Genomic DNA, 22,662 nt, shown 5'->3' with positions numbered 1-22,662 from the left:
ATATGCGGGATATTTATGCAATTTCATGCGATGAAATTGCGGGAACTTGCAAAAACTGCGGCTTCATCGTGGCTTCATCGCGGGGTTTGCAGCTTTTCGATGATGTTCACGTCGCGTAATTACGTCACTTCGTAACGTTCCCATGGCAACAGGGGAAAATGGCTGCTCTTGTGTGAAGTAAACGCAACATTTTTCAACTTTCTGCTAAGATATGTGACTTTTTTTGCAATGAAAATGCGGGGATTATGAAATCATGCAAGCTCCGCATATTTTGCGCGGAAATCGGCAATTAATGTGGCGAAAGTGCGGCGTATTTGAAAAAAATGCGGCCCCCGCATAAATATGCGAACTTTGGCTGATTATGCATTGAATTATGCGATTGCATAATCGCGTTTTTCTGGAGGGACTGGCTTGGTTTCTTGTCATATGAACATCACTTTTCTTAATGGATTTTATTTTTGCTGAAATTTTCACAGTTGTGTTGAGACAGTTTACAGACTGAATTTGACAAATTTGGCTTATTTTGTTAAATGTCAAGAAATATTTTGGAGAAAAACAGATGTATATTTAGCACAAAAAAAAGAAACAAGGAGGAGCTCGGAAAAACAAACAAAAAGAACAATGCATTTAAAATGATACCCAGCCCTGCTGACACATCAAAACTCCAGACTGATCCAGATGTTGGACCTGCTGGACACTGAGTGAGCCCTCGCTGGCCGTGATTGGCCCAGCAGTGGTCAGGTGGCCTCTGGTTTTGGTCGGGAGCTGTTCTCATGTCACTCCTCAGGCAGGCCCAAATGGAAACATGGACACCCCCCCCTCTACAACAACGACGACAGCAACTTCAACACTCTCTCATTCTCTTCCCGTTCCTCTCTGCTCACGTCATATTCTATACAAAGTATCAAAAAAGATTAAACAAAATACTGAAAAAATCCTCAACTGTACTCACAATATAATTTGTCTCATATTAAACCTTTTTTTTTTTTTCGTTTTCCTTGCAATTTTTCCTTTTTTTCCACACACTGCAAAGATTCAGATCCATAGTGACACGCGTTGGGTGAATGAGGCCTCACAGCACCTATCACAGCACCTACCACTCTGGACAGGAATGTTGCAGCATGAAAATGAGCCACACGCAGTGGCTTCATTAAAAACTAAAACTAAACAAAATACTGGAGGATGGAGGGTGAGAGATCCCCGTCAATGTCTTCCGTTTCGGGGAAATGCAAGAGACGAGTAAGATGAAGAAAGGAAGGAGTACACTTTAATTCCACAGTTACACAAACATGAACCATGATAAAACAGGAGTGAGGAGTCAGTGGAGAACAGGAAGGGGACCTGGCTCCTCCTCGGAGCTCTTGGGGGGGGGGACACACACATAAAAAAAGGAAGTCTCTGTGGGTTGGGGGGGAACGGGGGGGGGCTGATTGTACTGCCTGTGTGCTGTGTTTGTGTGAGTTCCACGTAGCAGAGAGCAGGGATTCCTGACGGAACCAAGACAGCGTCAATGTAGCCCGCTCAGTGCAGTGGCAGTAGCAACGCTGGAGGATGGGTGTGGGGGTGAGGGTGGGGTGCTGGATGGGACTCCTCGGGACCCCCAGGCCCAGCACACTCTCCCCGTCAGCGTCCTGCTCAGGGGGAGAAGGTGGCCATCTCCAGGGAGATGCGCTGCCAGAGCTCCTTGGTCTGCTTGCCTCTCTTCAGGTTCTGCAGCACGTCGTTGAACTGCATCATCCCCACGGGCGTCAGGCAGAAGGCCCCCCGAGCGCTGCGGATGATGTTCACAAAGTCATCGTAGTCGGCAGGCGTCAGGTGGATGAGCCGATGGTGGATGTACTGCAGAGAGAGAGAGAGAGAGAGGTGTGACTCTACAGGCAGCCTAGACGGACAATTCATAATAAGGCTGCACCATATGAAGAAAATAACTTAATGCCATTATTTTAGTCTATATCGAGGACGTTCCACTTCCGGGATCGTTCAGGTGCCGCTGGAAATTCCGCCGGATGGCCCTCATTTTGTCCATATGTCCCTTACCTTCCTCTGTCTCTGTGTTGGCGTTCTAACCTCTGGTGGATTTGTGAGGACTATGGTTAACTGCTCCTCAGATCTCTGCAGGGTAAATCCAGACAGCTAGCTAGACTATCTGTCCAATCTGAGTTTTCTGTTGCACAACTAAACGTACACATGTTCCACCAAAACAAGTTCCTTCCTGAGACTATTTAGCAGAGGCACCGTGGTGCCGTACGGAGCTTAGCTCCGCCCAAGACGATTGTGATTGGTTTAAAGAAATGCCAATGAACCAGAGCACGTTTTTCTCCTATCCCAGAATGCTGTGTGGACTAGTCAGACCCCTCCCCCCGCGATTTGGATATTGCACTAATCCATATTGCAATTTTTATGAAATTGCGGTAACTGTGCAGCCCTTATTCAGAGAAAAGAGCACTGAGATGGAGCAGTCGATATATATCTAGATAGATAGATAGATAGAAAAATAATCCAGAAATGCGTATCAAAACATAAACAGATTTCCCTAACATTAGTTATTTGTAGTTATTTATGAGTCCTCACTAAAATAATATAATGCAGTTTAAAAATAAACTTGTTAGTTTTATTGTCACAACAGAACAGAGGAACATCAAAATATATTAAAGTTCTGATAAATAAAATGTATAAAAATACAAACTTAAGATATGAAAGTTAAAGAGTGTGGCCAACAGGGAGGTTGTAGAGCACCCTCTGGTGGACAGACTATACAACGCCAACACTCCCAACATGGTTGAAGAGGGTAATACGGTATATATAATAGGGGATAATATCAGCCCATAATATCAGTCGGGCTCTAAAACACATAACACATTCTGTCTGTGCGGAGATATTTGCATCTTTGCTTACCTTGAAGGTTCAGCTAGGTTTGTAACAATTCTTTAATGATTGTCTAATCATAATATGTTTTATAGTCCTAAGGTGTTTGACTGTTGATGGTAAATGTCAGTTTTATGTTCATTTAAGAAAAAAAAATGTTTTATGATAATAAAACAGAGGCGTGGTTAACTTCATAAGCTGTGTACTTAATAAATATTTTTTTAATTTGACTGAAGGATACAACTATATCGCTAATTACAATTACTTATGAGACAATTAACTGTATAGAAAGATTTGGAATTGTTACAGCTCTAGGTTGAGCTCAACCTAACGCCTCCAGCGCGAGTTTAAATACACCTTCAGGAAGACAGATGCATCGTGGTTAAATTAGGGCTGGGCCATATGGGGCAAATCAAATATCACAACATTTTTGACCAAATACCTCGATATCGATACCACAACGATATTGCAGTGTTGACTATTGGTGCTTTCACAAAATATTCACACAATGAGATTTTAGATCAATATTCATCAGTAATGTGGATATAATGAGTAAGAGGGTAAAGGCAAATAATAGAACAGTTACACCAGTCTGGTAAGTTCAGAAAATGACATCACTTTACTGTAACGCAGCCTTTAAAACCAGGAAAAGACATCACTTCATATATATTACGATATCCAAAATCTAAGACAATATCTAGTCTCATATCACGATAGATATAATATCGATATATTGCCCAGTTCTAGTTTCTCAACAGTTACACTGTACACATTGATTTTTTTTCATGTATTGTCCAAGTCTGTATTGTTGTCTTTAGTTGTCTGTATGTGTCTAGTCCATGCTAATGTCCTGTACAAGTGTTTCTGTGTTCATGTGCCGTAACTATGTTCTATGTTTTCCTTCCTGTATCATAAATGAGATGAAATGACATGAAATGGCCTCTCTGACTCTCCGGGCGCGCTTTTGCTGCTTGGCTCATTTTGGCAGCCGCCGGACGGAGACAGCAGGTCCTGCCCGCTTCTCTTCCCCATGTTAACCATTGACTTCTGTATGGAAATATGATGTGAACCAATTGGGCGGTTTAGACCCCGCGAGCTGCGAGTGACAGCTGGAACACACCGCAAGTGTCGCGTAGCGTAGATACGTGCCTGGCCATTCATACCGGACGCGTGTTTCTACCTTCACGCAATACAAGTCAGCGGAGAGCAGAGAGTTGTCTCCCCCTCCGGGGGGGGGTGGCTTTCAGAATATGACAAGACACACTCTGTCAGTATAGGTCGGAGCAGAAGTTTGACCAAACACCTATTACGATTAACCACAAATGACTCAGCTGCTGCATAGTCTCGTATTGCCAGACCTTGGGTCTGACTAGTCCTCATAGCATTCCTGGATGGGAGAAAAACGTGCTCTGGTTTATTGGTATTTCTTTAAACCAATCACAATTGTCAGGAGTAATTGTAAGGAGCCACGGTGCCTCTGCTAAATAGCCTCGGGAAGGAACTTGTTTTGGTGGAACATGTGTACATTCAAAAGTTGTTTTAGTCGTGCAACAGAAAACTCAGATTGGCCAGATAGTCTAGCTAGCTGTCTGGATTTACCCTGCAGAGATCTGAGGAGCAGTTAACCATAGTCCTCAGAAATCCACCAGAGGTTAGAACGCCAACACAAAGGAAGAGGAAGGTAACGGACATCTGTCAATCCCAGAAATGGAACGTGGTGGATATAGACTAGCTGCGGCATAAACCAGTATTATGGGTTTACTGATTTGTGGGCTGATTCTGCTGCAGATCAGTGTGCACTGGTTATGAAAGCAGCTTGGGCTGCAGAGTACCTGCAGGTAGGCCTGTTGGCAGCGCTGGACGAGCTGGTGGAAAGCAGGGGTCCGGAGGTGGGCGTGGATGTGGGCGGGGTTCAGCCTCTGCAGAGCCTCCATGATGATCTCCTGCAGGACGAATGGACTGAGGACACCTTTCGCCGCTCCGACACAGAACTGGTACACGTAGTTGACTCCTGACAGGATGGACAGGCAGAGAGAAGGAAGAGAAACAAGCGGATTGGATATGTAGATGAGTGTAAAAGGTTGGTGAAGTTTTTCTTCATAACGCATTGTAAAGTTGGAAATTGACACAAAGGAAACAAGGTAAAAGGTAACGGCGCCTGTAGAAAAGGAGAGAGAAAAGGTTTTCAAAGGAACGGGAAGGTGTGTTTAGTGCATTTGTTTGTGTTTTAGTAAATTTGAGTTTATTTTCATGGACTTTGATAACTTTCCGATGCTATCAATCTAATGCCTATATTGTTTTTCTGTCTGTTCAATTTCTGTTTAGCTCTAACGTTGGTCTATACAGTCACTGCAAGGACTTCTAATGAAAGAGATTAGACCATCTGTCGAGGCTGACTATCATTTTGTCGACTGAAAGCTACAATGGCGAAAAGAGTAAGTGACAGTTGAGGAAGAGGAGACTGTTTATAAAGTGTATGTTGTGTGTGTCAATTCAAATTGAGGCAATAGACACAATCACAATGTTTGTTTACTAGAAGTGGGTAGACAACTCCTGCGTCCCGTACAGACAATTTAACAGCGCTGAGCAAACTGGATCTACTCTCTCTCCTTCATCTAAAATGCATGTTTGATGCTTCCATATGTCAACACTTTCTCTCAGTCCCTCCAGAAAAACGCGATTATGTGATCGCATAATTCAATGCATACATTTTTTCAAATACGCCGCATAAATTGCAGACTTCCACGCAAAATATGCGGGGCTTGCATGATTTCATAATCCCTGCATTTTCGTTGCAAAAAAAGTCACATATATCTTAGCAGAAAGTTGAAAAATGTTGCGTTTACTTCACACAAGAGCAGCGATTTTCCCCTGTTGCCATGGGAACGTTATGAAGTGATGTAATCACGCGACGTGAACATTAGGGATGAGCGAGTACAGCATTATCTGTATCTGTTAACCATATGAATTATCTGTATCTGTATCTGTACTCGGACTGGGCGGGGCCTAACCCAGAAGTGGACGGAATTTAACCCGGAAGTGGGTCGGTTGTCTTGAAATTTGTGTGTGTTTGTGTGTGTAGCTTAATTTGTAATATTATTTATACCACAACTACCTTTATTTTTTTTTATGAAATACAGCAAGAAAGTGTCAGACACTCAGTGCGTAAAGTCAAAAAAACTGGTTACAGCCAGCAGACGGTTTAAAAACAAAAACAAAGTCCGATGACCGGCAGAGAGAGGGAGAGAGAGTGTGTGTGTGTGTGTAGCTAATTCATTTGTAATATAGTTTTATACCACTACTTCCTTTATTTTTTTTTTATGAAATACAGCAAGAAAGTGTCAGACACTCAGTGCGTAAAGTCAAAAAAACTGGTTAGAGCCAGCTGACGGTTTAAAAAAGAAAAAAAATCTCCGACAGGCAGAGACGCAACGCCAGTCGCATTCTACCAAGCACCACGTCTGAACAAACCCCACGTTTACCAGAACTCTACTGGTTAATAAGTAAGTACTACAAACCGAAGTAAAAAACAAACCTGAAGCTGAAAAAACCCTAAACGTTAACGGAAAAGACCCGTGAACCTGAGTGACTGAGGGAGAGACAGAGAGAGAGAGAGAGAGAGAGAGAGAGAGAGAGAGAGAGAGCGAGAGAGCGAGAGAGATCTTCTCTTCTCAGTGTTCTGTGTGTGAGTGAGCAGTGCTGGACACAGCAACACAATAAATCTGTATGTGTGTAGGGGAGGGGCGCTGTGACGACTAGCCTATCACAGAACGCAGACACAGTCAGCTACCCAATGAGGATTTTTATTCAATCCGAGCACAGATATTGACTCGTATTACTCGTACAATACTCGTACTCTGCAAAAGTGTTGTATCTGTACCGGATACTCGTTTCAGCAGAGTATCCGGCTCAACTCTAGTGAACATCATTGTAAAGCTACAAACCCCGCGATGAAGCCATGAAGAAACCGCAGTTTTTTGCAAGTTCCCGCAATTTCATAGCATAAAATTGCATAAATATCCCGCATATTCCATCGCATGTTTTAAGAAAACGTGCCGCATAATCAAGGATTTTTGCCCGCAACAATCACACAAAAACTTCTAGGCAAGACCCGCCCTTCAATAGCATTCACACACAACTATTGGCCAGGCGCCCATGCTTACACGAGGTAACGTAACCTGATTTGTTCAGGTCCTATCCCCTGACCAATCGGCTATCCTAATCTTAACCACTCGAGGTCCAGGGGCGTAGCACAAAATTCTGGGCCCTGTAGAAAATAATTCTCTTCACATTCACAGCTATTCATCTTTTTGGGCCCTCATCACATAAGGGCCATGGGTACTCAGACCCCTTCACATCCCCAGTCCGACACCCCTGTCGAGGTCAATGCCTAACCCCAACCAATCAGCGGCGGGACTTGCCTAGGAGTTACATGGAATCCATAATAACGCTTCTCTAACGTTAGCTTGGAGAGCCAAGTTACCTGTTGGGCCACAGGCTACAGAAAATGACACCACCCAAAATAGCAGTCAGTCTGACGGGGGGGAGATGTTGCTCTTCCTATCGCTAGATTTGGTTTATCAAAGACGCTAGCAACAACACAGCGGGGGTGTCACAATTCTCAAGATCCACGATTGCATTTTAAGGTCACGTTTCGACTCAATTTAAACTTTTATTTTTTTGTTATTCAATAATGCCACAATAGCCTAGTCTTTAGCTGGGGAAAATCTCCGATATTGCTTCTGATTTCGAAATCAAAAGCTTATTTCGATCAATTTTTGATTCAAAATCAAAATTGTGACATCCCTACAACACAGCACAGAAAATAAGCTCACAAACATACATTTAGCTAGCTAATCTAATATTGCTTATTAACACATGTTCAGCTGGACTCAGTGACTTGGCCAATCAAGAACCTTCCACCGTGGCCATGGAAGGACTCCCGGTCGCCTCGTCTCTATGTTTAAGACCACTGTCTTTAAATTGGTATTGGTTTGTCTAAAATACCTCATCGTCATCGTTTCCTTTTCTAATCCGATGTGATGGAGGAAAAGGACAACACAATGGAACTCTTTCTGACTGCACGGAGGCTTTGCTGAGTGTTCATTCATTCGACAGAGGGTAGCTGCAAGGAACCCTGCTGTCTCTTTTTGTCTCCAACGTTAAAATGTTACTTTCTTTCATTTTATAATGTGTAATTATTTTAGGAATTTTGGATGATTGATATTTTTTAAATTAACTTTAAAAAAAAAATCTCACGTAGCCCCTGCAGTACTCCAAAGTACCCCTAGAGGAAAAACAGTGGTGTAGAAGGTACCTTGTTGTGATACTGACTGTCAATAAAACTCTTCAGTTGTTCATTGTCACTGTATTCTGTATGCTGCCACCTACAGCAGGCACAGACTTTCTAGCTGGGTTACTGGTGTGTGTGCTTCCAGCCATGCTCAGCTATGTACCGGATGCCTTAAGAATCTTACACCAGTTAACTAATCAATAACCTCCCTCTTATTGCTGTCCCTTCAAGTATGAGCAGACTCACCTAGCCTGGCAGCCAGTCCCAGCAGCCATTTGACGTCCTCAGTGTACGGTGGGCTCCTGGAGAAGTTGTTGGGGTGGTCATTGTGAGCCCTCCTGCCCAGCATCTCCAATGCCAACATGCCTTCACACAAGAGCACAGTAGATATCCCATTTGTTCAGTTAACCCATTGTACCACATGCACATTGATGAGTTAAAGTAAAATATAATCATAGGACACAAACTCCTCACCAACTCTGTAGGCAGAATGCAGGTAGTGCAGGCCCTGTTGGCTGATTGGCTGGCTGTGCTGCTCGTCCTCTACTGGGAAAGGAGTGCTGACTAATGAGCCGGGCTGGGAGGAGAGCGAGGGCAGAGATGTTGCCTGTATGGCCTGGATGGTGGGGCCCGAGTGGACGCTGCCTACTGTAAAACATGATAGACACATCCTACTGTTTAGCATAGACCAACACACAAACCCATCCCATGTACTATAAGGTTTACCAACTTAGGCTACATTTACACTGCTACGTTTTGGTTTAAAAACAAATATCTTTTGCTATGTTCATACCTCGCATTCCCATTGCTGTGGCGTTTCCGAGCACCGTCCAAGACGATTGTGATCGGTTTACAGAAATGTCAATAAACCAGAGCATATTTTTCTCCCATCCCGGAATTCTGTGTGGACTAGCCAGACCCTCCTCCGCAGCGCTGTGGAGGAAGGTCTGGCGATGCAAGATTATGTGGAGCTAAAAACACTTGTGTGCACAGAGATCGCTTTTGGCTCCAAACCGTGCTTAAAAACCAAAACGTAGCAATGTAAATGCAGCCTTACAATAAGAAGAACAATTGCCGGAGTTAAACACAGATGAAACACACACACAGCGTGTCCTGACCTGCTACAGTAGTGCTCAGGGGCAGGCCGGTCTCAGCGTGGTAGGGATGGACGGCGATCTGAGTCATGGACGGTACGGGGACACCAGGGAAGGTCACAGCCGTGGCTGCCATAGGTGGCTGGGGGCCAGTGGCCACTGAGAACGGGTACTGGGCTCCGATGAAGGCTGGGTGCATTCCCTGAGGAGGTACACACACACACACATATACACATACACACACACACACACACACACACACACACACACACACACACACACACACACGTACAAACAGTTAGCTTGAGTGAACATACTACCTCCATTAAATAGTAGTCTGTGGAGCACAAACAATGTTTATTTGACAACAGCAACAGATTTGACAAAACATGAATCAATTATTTAAGTCTTTGAGCATTTTATCAATTATAATCAAGAGAAATAATCAGCAGATGAACGAAAATCATCATTAGTAGCAGCTCTAAATGTACCTAATGTTTTCCACCAAATGTTGGACTTTATAATTGATTCTTTTAACAGGCGTTACAGCTGAGTGAGTCAAACATGTCAGGTTATGTACACTGGCTGCCTGCAGCCATTTATGTAGTTTTGAAGACCCAAACTGTACGTTCACATTACAGCAGTGGACACATTCTTAGCTTTTTTTTTAAATTATTATTATTATTATTATTATAAAAAAGACAATTCCACAAATACCCCAATGGTTGTGTGAAGAGTCCTGACCTGTGGATACGCAGCCCCAGCTACAGGGAAGACGGTGGGTCGGGGGACGTGCTGCAGAGGGTGTCCCAGGTACTGGGGGGTGCAGACGGTGGGGAGATGGGCCTGAATGGTGGTGTAGGGGTGGAGGCCCTGGCTGTGGGGGTGAGCCATGGCCTGGCCGGGCATGGCGTGGGACTGATAGATGGTGGAGCCCACAGAGATGACGGGTACGACGGCTGCTGCGGTGACCGAGGCTGTGACTGTGGTCACTCCCGCCGACTCCATGTTGGCTCCGGTGTCCAGGACAACACAGGTGGCCTCCGGGGGCCTCCTGCCCGAGCCCCCGTTGGCCCCGCAGCGCCCAGAGGTCTCCCGCTGCTGGGCCGAGCCCCCACCCACTGACTGCTCATACAGCCAGTACCACTGGTGAGCCACCTCAAACAGAACCTCTGGGTACACACCTCCACCCTTGGCTGCTTCCTCTACCGCCATGCAGGCCTTCTCCAGCATCGCGTTGTCCTGGAGGGACACAGGGACAGACAGGGACAGAGCCGAGTGAAGAGGAGATCACTGTGGGTTATGCATTTACTTTACTTTTTTAATTTAAATTTTCATAACAGGTGACATAAAGCACAGTCCATGGTGAACAAGGCATAGTGAAAACAAGTCCCCTACCCACCCACAAACCAACCCAGTTCAGGTCCAAAACAAACGGACACACAACACAGACCCATGAACACTGACAAACACACACCAATAAGGGCACACAACATCAAAAGAGAAAATGTGAAAAAGTTAGACAAATTAAAAGAGATACAGGAAGAGAGAAGTGGAGTGGAGCAGTCCAGAAGGAGCTCAGTCCTCCGAGTCAGGAGATAAGCTGAGGGAGTCAACTAATCCTAGGAAAGGCTTCCATGTCTCCAGGAATGTCGAGATAGAGCCTTTCAGAGACGATCTAAGCTTCTCAAGCTTCAAGTTGTTGAGCACCTCTTTAACCCTTGTGTGTTGTTCGGGTCTGTGGGGCCCGTTTTCAATGTTTGCTAAAAGAAAAATTATGCTGTTTATTATTTCTTCTAACTCAAACTCATTGGCCTTGGCTCATTTTCTGTGAATAGCATAAAAACAAGCTAATTTTCAATGACTGCACAAGGTACACCCCCCCCCCTACACATAACTATTACATATGAGGTGTTCAGGTCTACTGGACCTGAGTGTAATAATTGTAGGTGCTATGAAACTATGTTGTCTTTCTGCACCTGCTATTCCCACACAAAGTTACACAATTGTTACATTTCAAGCACTTTCATCTGTTCTGATTAAGTTCTAAGACATAAGCACCAATAATGATCAAAAATATTTTTTCTCTCAAATCTCTTTTTAATAATTGAATTTCCCTGTTTTCTCACAAAAAACAAAAATGATCATTTGATCATGAATGTGATCTCAAAGAGGTAAATGTCAAATATGAACCATAAATGATGTATATATCATTGGTAATTGAGCTAAAGTAAACATCTGGTAAGTATTTTTACAGAAATTGTTATGGCTGTATTGATTTAAAAGCCTAATGATGTGGTGGGCCCACCAGACCCGGGAACATTGGCTGTGTAGCAAAAATATGAACACCACACAAGGGTTAATCCAGCGGTCGTGTGGGGGGGGCGGGAGAGCCTCCAGTTGAGCAAGTTCAGTCTCCGGGCTAGCAGAGATGTAAACGCCAGGGCCCGCCGCAGTGCAACGGGGAGGTCAGCGTCAGAGGAAATACCGAAAATGTCTGACAAAGGGTTAGAGGGGATAGTGGGATCGTAGGCTCTGCTCAAGGTGTCAAAAATTCTTCACTGGTATCTTTATCAGCAGGTTTTAGCAAGCTAAATACCTTTTTAGGCTGTGTGCACACTGCCAGCGTTGGCCGTCCGCAGGTCAGGCAAAGACGCAGGTCTTGACTTTCACTTTGAATGGGGGTAGTGCGTTTAGGCTGCGGTGGGCTTTGCCGCAGAGGGACACGCAAATAAACGCAGCGGGCCTGCGGCGAAAAGTTGAGACAGACTCAACTTTTGGAAGAACGCAACCCCACGTCACGCTGTGTCACGGTGGCCAATCATGTAACTGGACATCAGACTTATGGGTGTGTTTGAGGCGGTGAGAGTGTCCCGTACATGAAAACAGGAAACATCACTGCCTCTATCTCTGCCACAAGAAACTATGAAGGTCAAAAACACACTGAACTGCCCAGGAGTTTGTTTAACAGCTGAATGTTTCCTGCAACAACAAATCACTGGCTATGTCACACTCCTCTCTTATCTTTCTCTCTCTCCTGGGAAATGAAGCTGCCTTCAAGTGCGGTCGGAAACGTCGAAATCTATAAACAATCTGACAGAAAACAGTAATTGTGAAATACAAAGTCTACTTGTGCTTTGCTGGGGGGACGTCACACAAATGGGCCGTTTAATTGACACTCCACCCCCCACCCCACTTTTCTTGGTGTGAATGCCCACGAAGACTTCAATTGATTTTAGGTCAAACTATAACAACAAAAAGAAGATCCCAAACTTTTGCACATCCCTCAACATTTTTTGCACATCCATACAGCCTCTTTTTTCTTAATGTCAAACAGTTATATGTATGTGTAATTCTTTTGTATTTATTTATGTTTGTTAATTTCATATCAAAATGTATGCACCAACAACCAAGGCGAAAATTCCCCGTAATTGCTACTTACTACGTCTCTGGGCTACAGTATTCAGCTGCAATTTGGATTATGTCATTTCAATTTAATCAAACTCGTAGAAGAAGATTCAGCTGATGAGATTCAAGTTATTGAGGTGCCAGAACTCATTTTAAATTCAGATTGGACTTTCTGACACTCTACGGTATATGCAGAGATGAGCAAAGTATCCAATCAGTTCAACATGCCACACGCGTCGCTTCGTTCGTTTGTCCGACGTCGTTCTGCTGCCACTGTATTTTAAAATGTAATAAAACTCAATTCAGTTTCAAAAATCAGAATGTAAAACGTGAGTTTAGATTTTTTTCATGAAAACTCCACGAGCAGCTGAAAAAGTACTAGGAGAGACATTTTTAACAAAGTTATGTCGCCGACCGTTTTGATGCTCTGCAGTTACCATTACCTGGAACCAAAGCTGAAATTCAATGGGAATCTTTAAACATTTGATCCCTTTCTCTTACAGATTTAGAATGGCCTGTTCTCCACATTGATGCTAACACCTGCTGCTGTTAGCCCTGAGTGGGGGTGGAACCTGCCGCATGGTTGGCAGCTGCTGCTTATTAACTGCCACAGCATCCCGTCAGACCACTCTCTGCCACACAGGCACCCTGCTCCGGGGTGGAGGGGTCACTGTTGCAGCCACCCTTAGAATCTATTCTAATGAAAATCAGCTCAATCTTTGATTCCAAATGTTTTCTCTTCTTTTTTATATTATTCATGATTCACGATTCTTACTACTACTATTATAATCCTTAGTTCACTTTTATATATATATATCTTACTCTAGCTCTATGTTCTTCCACCAAAGGGATGTCAATGTTTAACCGTTTAACTGACAATACAAATTTCGACTAATATCAGTTAAAAAAATAAAATCAAAGCAATTAAGAAAACGTATGATTGTACAAGAAAAGTAGGCTATACAATCTATTTCCTAACTGCTAGTTAACTTGCTGGTAGTCTTGCATTGCCAGACCTTCCTCCACAGCGCTGCGGAGGAGGGTCTGGCTAGTCCACACAGCATTCCTGGATGGGAGAAAAACATGGTCTGGTTTATTGGCATCCCGGAATGTTGTGTGGACTAGCCAGACCTTCCTCTGCAGCGCTGTGGAGATGGAGCTGGCAATGCAAGACTATTCTCAACGGTAACCCCCCCCCCACAGTACCTGCTCTTTGCACTGCACCAGGGCTCTCTGGATTTCGTTAGGATTGAGGGCGTGAGCGTGAGGCAGGCAGCTCAGGGCCAGCTCAGCTGCCGCCCGAACCATGTTGGGGTCCCTGGCCCGCGATGCTCGGTCAGCAAGGGACGCCACCTCTGGAGGGGTGAGGTGACCGTCCCAGCACTCCACCAAAATGTTGAGGGCAGCGCTTCCAATCTCCATGGCCTGGCCTGAGAGAAGGAGGGGAGAATACATCATGTGGGCAGGAAGTAAAAGATATTAAGAAAAACCTTGGTCTTTGTAGTTCTGTCTAACTCTTTTTTCTTTCTCACAACACACTCCTGCTCACCAGTGATCCAGGACACGTGGGAGGAGTAGGTCCTGGACAGCCAGTTGGGTGAGACAAAGTTGTGAAGGCCCAGAGCATACAGGCCAATCTCAAAGGCACACAGGTGCAGGTTTCTGTGGGGCCCCTGGTGGCCCCCGCTGGCTGACGGCTGGGTGAAAATGGAGGTGGAGGAGTTTCCTCCGGCTTTGATCAGCACCGTTTTGGCCAGCTCAAAGTAAAAATGGGCCGCTGCCTCTGATGGCTGGTTGGGCACGTGGGGGGCATGGCACTCTGGACGTCGCCCTTTGTACCTGAACACAGGGAAATATGCGACGTGTGAATTAGAATGAATCTAAGTTGTTCAGAATAATGACACAAATAGATCTACTGTAAATGAGATTTGGATTTATTTATTTTTAGGAAAAACCTGCTCAACAAAGCAGACTGATCCTTCCAGGCAGACCTGGTCCTACTCCAACTGAGTATTGCTACTGTTTGACTGTATCGCGCCCTGAGGCCTCATGCTTACTGTAGGCCTGTTTGGATTTCCTGTTGCCCTCTTGTTTGTTATGTTGTCCATCTCCTTTGAGTGGTAATAAAGTAGAATTTTCATAATTTGCCCTCACTTGAAATGTCTTGTAAATAACTGGACATTAGGGCTGGGCGATATGGAGAAAATCACATATCACGACATTTTTGGCCAAATACATCGATATCGATATTGCGGCGATATTGTAGGGTTGACATTTGGTGCTTTCACAAAATATATACACAACAAGATTTTTGATAAATAATCTTCAGTATCGTGGATTTAATAACTAAGTTGGTAAATAATAGAACAACTAGAACAGTCCGGTAAGGTATCTAGTCTCATATCACGATATCAATGTAATATCGATTACCATATCGGCAACCATCATATCACTTGTCAGATGACAAGATTGCCAACTAAGGTAATCGGGGAGTTCATTGTTTTGCCCCTGCTTGTATCTCAGCACATCGCTGAACATCTCTATACTGTCACTTTCTCTTTAATGTCACTGTGAACTGATGTGATCTGTGCTTTACATCTGAGGTCTGTGTGCTCAAGTCAGAACATCACTTTTATTAAGGTGGATTTAGAGTTGTACATTAAGGGGTTATGTTGTAGCTGCGTAGCTATGCTGTGGCTCACGTGAACCTACTTGTAAAATAAAACACACGGGGGCTACAGCAGCTACAGATATACCACTTGGACACCACAAGAGCTGGGACTGGTCAGCTTGGGCTGCTTGCGTTTTCGCATACAAGTTTCTGATGCTGGAGGACATTGTTCAGAGTGAAGAAATCATTAAGGAAATTAAAGGGTAACTACCGTTTTTTCAACCTGGACCCTATTTTCCTATGTTTTTGTGTCTAAGTGACTGATGGGAACAACAATCTTTGACATTGGTCCAGCATTAAGTGAGATCGCTGCAGTTGGCAGCGGTGAAACAAGCTACAATGTAAGTTAATAGGACAATTGTCCATCTTGTATTTACCTTCACAAAAGTGCTCGTTTTGCCACTGACAGACTCAGATTAATATTCTAAGTGTCTGACAACATTATGGAAAAGATTTCTAAGGGAGGTCGACCTTTCTGTTAAAGAGTAAGATCCTTTTTTTTTTTTTAAACATAAAAACATCCACGAAATTGAGTTTGCTAAACACACCAGACTTCATGTAAATAAACAGTAATTTTAGCATCGTAAAATACACTTCATTCAAAGTGGACAGAAACAAAATAAAACTACGAAAAGACGTTTTGGGTCGTCATTCCAGTTTCCCAACCATCACAACTCTAGTTTTGGTTGAAATAAACACATAGTTTACCGATTTACATGTGAAAATATGTTGGCTCTATACATGCTAAAAGTATTGTTTTTTTAAATGGAGTCTGGTGGGTTTAGCGCTAGCGACTTCAGAGCTGTTTCTGGTTAAACAGAAAGATCTTAAATAGGTCTATCTCTGTGGGGATCCGTTCCATAATGTTGTCAGACACTTAAAATAATAATTAAGCCTTTCAGTGGCAAAATAAAGCACTTTTAGTGGATCAAATTGACGATGCACATTTGCCCTGTAGGGTTACATTGCAGCCCGGTGTGGCTGCCGGTTACATCATATAATACTGGACCAATTTCAAAGATTATTGTTCCTATCAGTAACTTACACACAAAAACTTAGGAAAATAGGGTCCAGGTTGAAAAAAAAAACGGTAGTTACCCTCAGTAATATTTTCTTTTTCACTAACAACACATAATACATTTCCATCGCAAGCCGCCTTCTCAGTGCGAACCCGGCTCTCTATCACAGTGAATGAAAGAAGTAATGAGACAAGGAGAAATTGAAGTTACCTGGATGTGACTCCAGTTCTATAAGTAGGTTCATAGCCCACCATCGCTCTGTATCACAAAGTCAATGAAAGAATGTAAACACAGTTACAGTGGGGAATAGGATTTTAAAACAGGATATGGCCAGATCATGTACGATACATCTGTCTATTGTTGTAGCGTTGACATCAACAGGCCAAATAAGATGTTGAACTAGAAATTTAAAAAAAACCTATGCCATATGCATCTACAGCGGGACTCGTGTTAACCCCTTGGGTCACAGTATAATACCAGCTTTAGCTTCCTTTATAAAACCCCCTGCTGGGGACCACAGCTTGACAGGGAGTTGACTGTCTGCAAGTCAGCAGATGCCAACTGATGAGAAATCAGTCACAAGTAGACTTCTGTTAACAGACAGCATTTGTTTTTAATTCAATCTGCTGTGTTGTTGGTCATTCCAGTAACCCAGCTAGTGCTTTTACTTCATATGTCATAAGCCCTAATCGCACTGGATTAGTATTACCTGGAGACCTCTAGTCATTCATAATTATCATCTTAATCCCATGCGAAAAATCGGCCATGTCTGTAATTTGTAAAGTAAAAATTCCCGTGTTAAAAATTGTTAAAACAGTGTTAAAATGACCTACCATAGTTCGCCGAACACCGAGGTCCTGTGATAATATTAATCCCATGCGATAGAGCTTACATCGGGCCCAAAAATTCAAGCCCGACCCTACCCGAGCATATTGTGTCCGAGCCCGGCCCGTCCCGACACATTAACTGTAATTATGAGCCCGAGCCCAACTTAACCCTGACAATTTTTTAATACGTGGGCCGTTATAACTGACGTTCTCAACTACAATTCTGAGTTGTTTGAACTGCAGAAATCTGTTTAGAATTATCTTAATGAATAATGCAACAAGGACGAAGCATAAACGGCGTGGTTCGTTTATTCAGAATGGAATGGATCGCAAATTGATCCGAATGAAGAAACATAAAAAACAACTCGACCCTAGCTCCCTCAGCAGAATAGTGAGGGTAACAGAACAAGGCAGCAACATAATCACAGCCCTGGATCCATATAGGAGACTTTCTTGCCTCGATCACCTAATTAATACTGTCCTTCACTGTCCTGACGCACTGGCTGACAACAGTGCTGCAGATGGGGGAGACTTTCTAAATCATACGAGGTCCCGAGAGGATACTAATCCCGTGTGAAAAGGGCTTTAGTGACCTGATGAGGAGGAGGTCTGTGCTTACCTGCTGGTGTCGGTGCTCTTGGCCCTGGCCCCGCCCCCTGCCCTGCGAGAGCCGCTGGAGGAGGAGGAGCCCAGCGAATCAGACGATGAACTGCTGATGCTGTCACTGTCCTGGCCCCGCCCCCATGATGTCGCTGCCCAGCCGCCCCGGAGCGGCCGCCGGCTGAGGGTGGGGGAACTGTCAGAGGTCGTCTCCGGAGCACTGCTGTCGATACTCGCCATGCCTGTCCGAAACAACGTGCACATCACATTTTTGGCCCTCAATCCTGATCCGATTTTATAAAATATTGAATATCTGCCGATACCGAGTCCCGATCAGATACTTGTGTTTGCCTACATAATAGAGCTGCACTCCGCTTTTTTGTTTACAAAAATAACTAAGTTAACAACGTAACTTCAACCAAATACATTTAACTTAGTGCAGCTAGCATTTTTGTAAAACTCACATATAAAATCAACTCATGTTCTGCCGCAAATTGTGCTCAGCTGATAATTCAGCAATCAGGTGACTAAATGATCGGAGTAAGGTGATTGGGGTGAATGCCCATCCCCGATCAGTTAAAAAATGCCCATACTGGCTCCAATCGGATCCATCCCTGATCACTAGTATGTGTGCAGGTTAGGGGTGTAACGGTACGCAAAAATCACGGTTCGGTACGTACCTTGGTTTTAAAGTCACGGTTCGGTTCATTTTCGGTACAGTAAGGGAAAGAAATGCAAACATTAAACTGCAGGTTGTTTATTACTATAAACTTTTTTTTAACAATTTGTTTACACTTTTTTAAACACTTTTTAATAAAATATAATAAATAAAATATATATAAAATAAAAAAAAGAATAAGAAATAAAATGCCGTGTATGTTGTACAGCGCGCGGTGTGTGATTTTTATTTTTTTCCCCAAACCACTTCAGCGGGAATCCCACCCTGCAGTCGATTTCATTGGTTTAGGTTACAGTGACGGCGGGTAGGTTTAGAGATCAGTGTTTGGTGTAGGCAATCTGTACAGTGATTGACATATTGACATGACCAATGAAAACTTTAGAATCAGCTGCAGGGCGGGATTTGCGCTGAACGCGGAGACTTCCGCCACTTAATATGTTCGTGTGGAAACACGAAAATTGACCTATGTTCTGCACACAAAAGATTGCATTCGGTGCACATGTGCACCGCACCGAAAGCCCTGTACCGAAACGGTCCGGTACGAATACACGTACCGTTACACCCCTAGTGCAGGTTCATTCTGTGGATGTGGAGCGGTTTCAGAACTATGACCCAGGCTAAAAAATCATGTGGCTGTACAGCAAGGATCAAGGATATCTTTGGTATCCCCAAGGGGCAATTTTTTGCACAGCCAGCAGTAACCACCAGGCAAACAATAATAAATAAATACTATATAAAGATCACATTGAGTTATTTAAAGGGCCAATGGCAGCAGTTCTTAAGTCTATTAGTCTGCAGTCTATTGGCATCTTGGCGGATTGACTGGCGATTTCCTCAAAGTCCCAAAAGTAGGACTAAGTTAAATTGATTCTCTGAAAAAGAGGAGGTAGTGCTCTGTGTAAAGAATATAGAGATGATTGAGTTTACCGGTGTGTTTCTTCTTCTGCCGGACAGGTGAGCCCCAGCAGCGTTGACTGTATCCACAGCGCGCCCCCAGCGCCAGCCGACTGGGCACGGTGGCCTCCGGCTTAAATGGAGCCGTTTCATTCTGCTGGTCACTGGACGAAGGAGGCCCATCTGACACTGCAAGGAAAGAACATGTACAGAGCTTTTTTACTGTCTAGGGCTGAGCAATTTATCAATATTATAACGTTATCGTGATATGAGACCAGATATCGTCTTCGATTGGGATATCGTAATATGGCAAGACATTTCCTGGTTTTACCGGCTGCGTTACAGTAAAGTGATGTAATATTGGGAACTTACCAGACTGTTCTAGCTGTTCTATTAGTTTGCCCACTTAGATGGACTCAGACTGCCTGCGTCGGCTGTCTGACGGTCCAGCAAAAACGCAGGTCTTTCCATCTATTTTGAGTGGGGGTAATGTGTTTAGGCTGCGGCGGGGGTTGACGCAGGTGGGAAACTTAAAAAAAACGCAGCGGGCCTGTGGCAAAAAGTTGAGACCGACTCAACTTTTGGAGAAACGCAACGCCACGTCACGCTGCGGTGGCCAATCATGTAGCGGGCGATCGGACTTGTCGGTGTGTTTTGAGCTGTGGTTTGAGGCGGTGAGAGAGTCCCGTACAGAAAACGGGAAACATCACTGCCTCTATCGCTGCCACAAGAAAGTTTTTTAAAAAATGACCAGGGGTAAAAACGAAACACAAGCACTGAACTGCCCAGGAGTTGAATGTTTCCTTCAACAACAAATCAGTCGCGCGTCTCTTTTCTCTCTCTCTCTCTCTCTCCTGTGAAATTAAGCTGCCTTCAAGTGCGGTCGGAAACGTTGAGTTCTATAAACAGTCTGACAGGAAACTGTAGTTGTGAAATATAAAGTCTACTTGTGCTTTGTTTTTTTCTGGGGGGGGGTTTAAGAACACAACAGGATGTCACACAAATGGGACGTGTCATTGATTGCCAGATCGCTTTTTTGGTCTGAATGCACCGTAAGTCATTACATCCACATTACGGATGATTATTTATCAAAAATCTCACTGTGTAAATATTTTGTGAAAGCACCATTTGTCAACCCTACAATATCGAGATATTTGGTCAAAAATATTGTAAATATTGATATTGATTTGATCCATGTTGCCCAGCCCTATCGCTATCAGATAATACTGCGTTACCATAGCGTAATTACCTGAATTAAAGATTATTTTTTAAAACACAGATCCTAATTATACTGCTGAGCCAGAGTGTCTCGTAACCATTTCTAAAATATGAGGCTGCTGTGGATGATCTACAGCAGGAGGGCCACACTGGAAAAGAGAATTACATCAAGGGCCAGACATGTGTTTATTGACATGCTTTTAAATACATACTGCACAGTCAAATATCTTCGACTGTATTATTGCATGTTACTTTTTGTGGTCATTTGTGTTGCTTTTTTCGACTTTTTTGTGGCTTTCTCAGACGTGTTTGTCACTTTTTTTAAACATTTCTCAGTTTTTGCACCATTTTGTTGCTTTCTTTGTCACTTGTTTAAGGGCTTTCTGTCGAACTTTGGTCGACATAAAGCCCTTAAAAACGTTCCTTAGCCATCATAAGAGTTTAGAAAAATCAAGCATGACAATGACTACATTTTTTTACAACAACCTGTTTCACAGCCTAACTATGAAAACTCTCTGCTTCTGGGGGAATTTGAAGTCTCAAAGTTGGTAAATCTGCCAAATTCTGCTTTTGAGTGTCACGTAATTGGAGTATGAAAACAGTTTCCCGTCTTTTTGGTTTGGCGCACAACTAGACGGGCCAAACTTTATTATAAACCTAAATTAATAGGAAGGCGGGATCGAAATCTGCGAGGGGCTGGGTTCGGCCCGTGGGCCTTGAGTTTGACACATGTGTTCTACAGTAGGGGTCTTCAACATTCTTTAGGCCAAGGACCCCTTAGCTGAAAAAAAGACAGAGCAGGGACCCCCTACTACATATATTGTATAAAATTAAGTTGCATATTAAACTGGGCCTACAACAACGTATAGGGCGGCCTAAAGCCTTAACACGTACATTTTGATGTTACATTCAATACTAAGCTTTTAAAATAAAAATTGTTGGCATATTCATATATTTATACATCATGATTTAATGTGTGCAGTAAATCCTTAGCTTAAAGCTTAACTGTATCTGTGGATGGCTATCTTATGGCTACCTTAGCTGTAGGCCATAAGTCTATCATCAATGTTGTGTAGCCTAAATTAAAAACAATATCTTTAATTATAATTAGTGCTGTCAAATGATTAAAATATTTAATCGCGATTAATCGCATTACTGTCATAGTTAACTCGCAATTAATAATAACATATGGCAGCCAGAGAGGTTCTCACCATGCTCCCTGGTCTGCGTGCTTCTCTCTCCCGCTGTACTGTTCTGCACTGAGTTCAGATCAGCCTGATGAGCCACCTCTTCACCAGCCACCGCCACAGCAGAGGAAGAGCTGGACGAAGAGGCGGCCACGGCGGTGGCAGACGAAGACGAGGGTGCGTGTTTGGAGACCCCTCCGGTGGCCGTGCTCGCCCCACTGTGGCTGGCCGCAGTGTGTTTGGACGGGCTGCGCTGGCTGCCGGCTGCTGGCTTGCTGGAGTAGAAGGAGCTTAACGTCTGGGGCTTGTGGGTCTGACTCTCCCTGTCCAACAGTTTATCCAGAATCTGAGGATGGGAGGAGGAAAAGAGAGAGAGAGAGAGAGAGAGAGAGAGAGAGAGAGAGAGAGAGAGAGAGAGAGAGAGAGAGAGAGAGAGAAAGACACACACACAGGAACCCGGGAACACAGGGAGTGAGAGAGAGGGGGGAGAGGGAGGGGGACGTGTTAATTTAAGAAACCCGAAGGGAAACTTCACTTCCTAAACTCCCATAGCTGGCTTTGATTCTTAGTGATCTGTTGAAACAGATGTGTGATGTGAGATTATCTGATTTTAGAACATCTGGATTTAACAACGGGAAGGTTGAACAACTGGGTAAGGTCTGTTTAGGTAAGCAAACACCATGTCCCACCACTACCCCCCCCCCACCCCGGTTAACTTTGAAAAGTAGGTCTCCAATCCTGAACGTTTAGAGTGAGAAATTCATTCACTAAACACTTTGTGTCAGGGATGAAGTGAAGTGTTGATCATTACATGTCCCATATTGCAAGAAGTACTGAACTCTAACTCTGCATCCCGGTGATTAACCCACTAAGAACCCCCCCCACCCCTACCCCACCCATACTGTTC

The 22,662-nt window shown here is 43.9% G+C and overlaps 1 protein-coding gene across 13 annotated transcripts in view; it reads right to left on the bottom strand.

The window, feature by feature from the left end:
• Window positions 1–443: 443 nt before the first annotated feature.
• Window positions 444–22,662, bottom strand: part of zswim8 (zinc finger, SWIM-type containing 8) — a 64,496-nt gene continuing 42,277 nt past the window's right edge. For 6 of the 13 annotated variants that reach the window (XM_031324048.2, XM_031324053.2, XM_031324047.2 and 3 more), the window contains 12 exons: window positions 21,780–22,101; window positions 19,384–19,539; window positions 17,797–18,019; window positions 16,561–16,608; window positions 14,210–14,499; window positions 13,867–14,090; window positions 9,970–10,494; window positions 9,277–9,454; window positions 8,633–8,806; window positions 8,405–8,524; window positions 4,698–4,876; window positions 444–1,839 (listed from right to left, as the gene is read on the bottom strand). In XM_031324048.2, the coding sequence (XP_031179908.2) occupies window positions 1,636–1,839; window positions 4,698–4,876; window positions 8,405–8,524; window positions 8,633–8,806; window positions 9,277–9,454; window positions 9,970–10,494; window positions 13,867–14,090; window positions 14,210–14,499; window positions 16,561–16,608; window positions 17,797–18,019; window positions 19,384–19,539; window positions 21,780–22,101 (2,643 nt within the window). In that variant the 3' untranslated portion in view covers window positions 444–1,635. The remainder of the gene's footprint in view (window positions 1,840–4,697; window positions 4,877–8,404; window positions 8,525–8,632; window positions 8,807–9,276; window positions 9,455–9,969; window positions 10,495–13,866; window positions 14,091–14,209; window positions 14,500–16,560; window positions 16,609–17,796; window positions 18,020–19,383; window positions 19,540–21,779; window positions 22,102–22,662) is intronic. The other 7 variants (XM_031324057.2, XM_031324058.2, XM_031324054.2 and 4 more) reach the window with 3 other exon arrangements.

Source organism: Sander lucioperca, chromosome 7 (genome assembly GCF_008315115.2).
Source record: "Sander lucioperca isolate FBNREF2018 chromosome 7, SLUC_FBN_1.2, whole genome shotgun sequence".
In the NCBI taxonomy this organism is placed as follows: Eukaryota; Metazoa; Chordata; class Actinopteri; order Perciformes; family Percidae; genus Sander; species Sander lucioperca.
The sequence above is the reverse complement of the archived record's forward strand: the minus strand, read 5'-3'. Positions and strand labels throughout refer to the sequence as shown.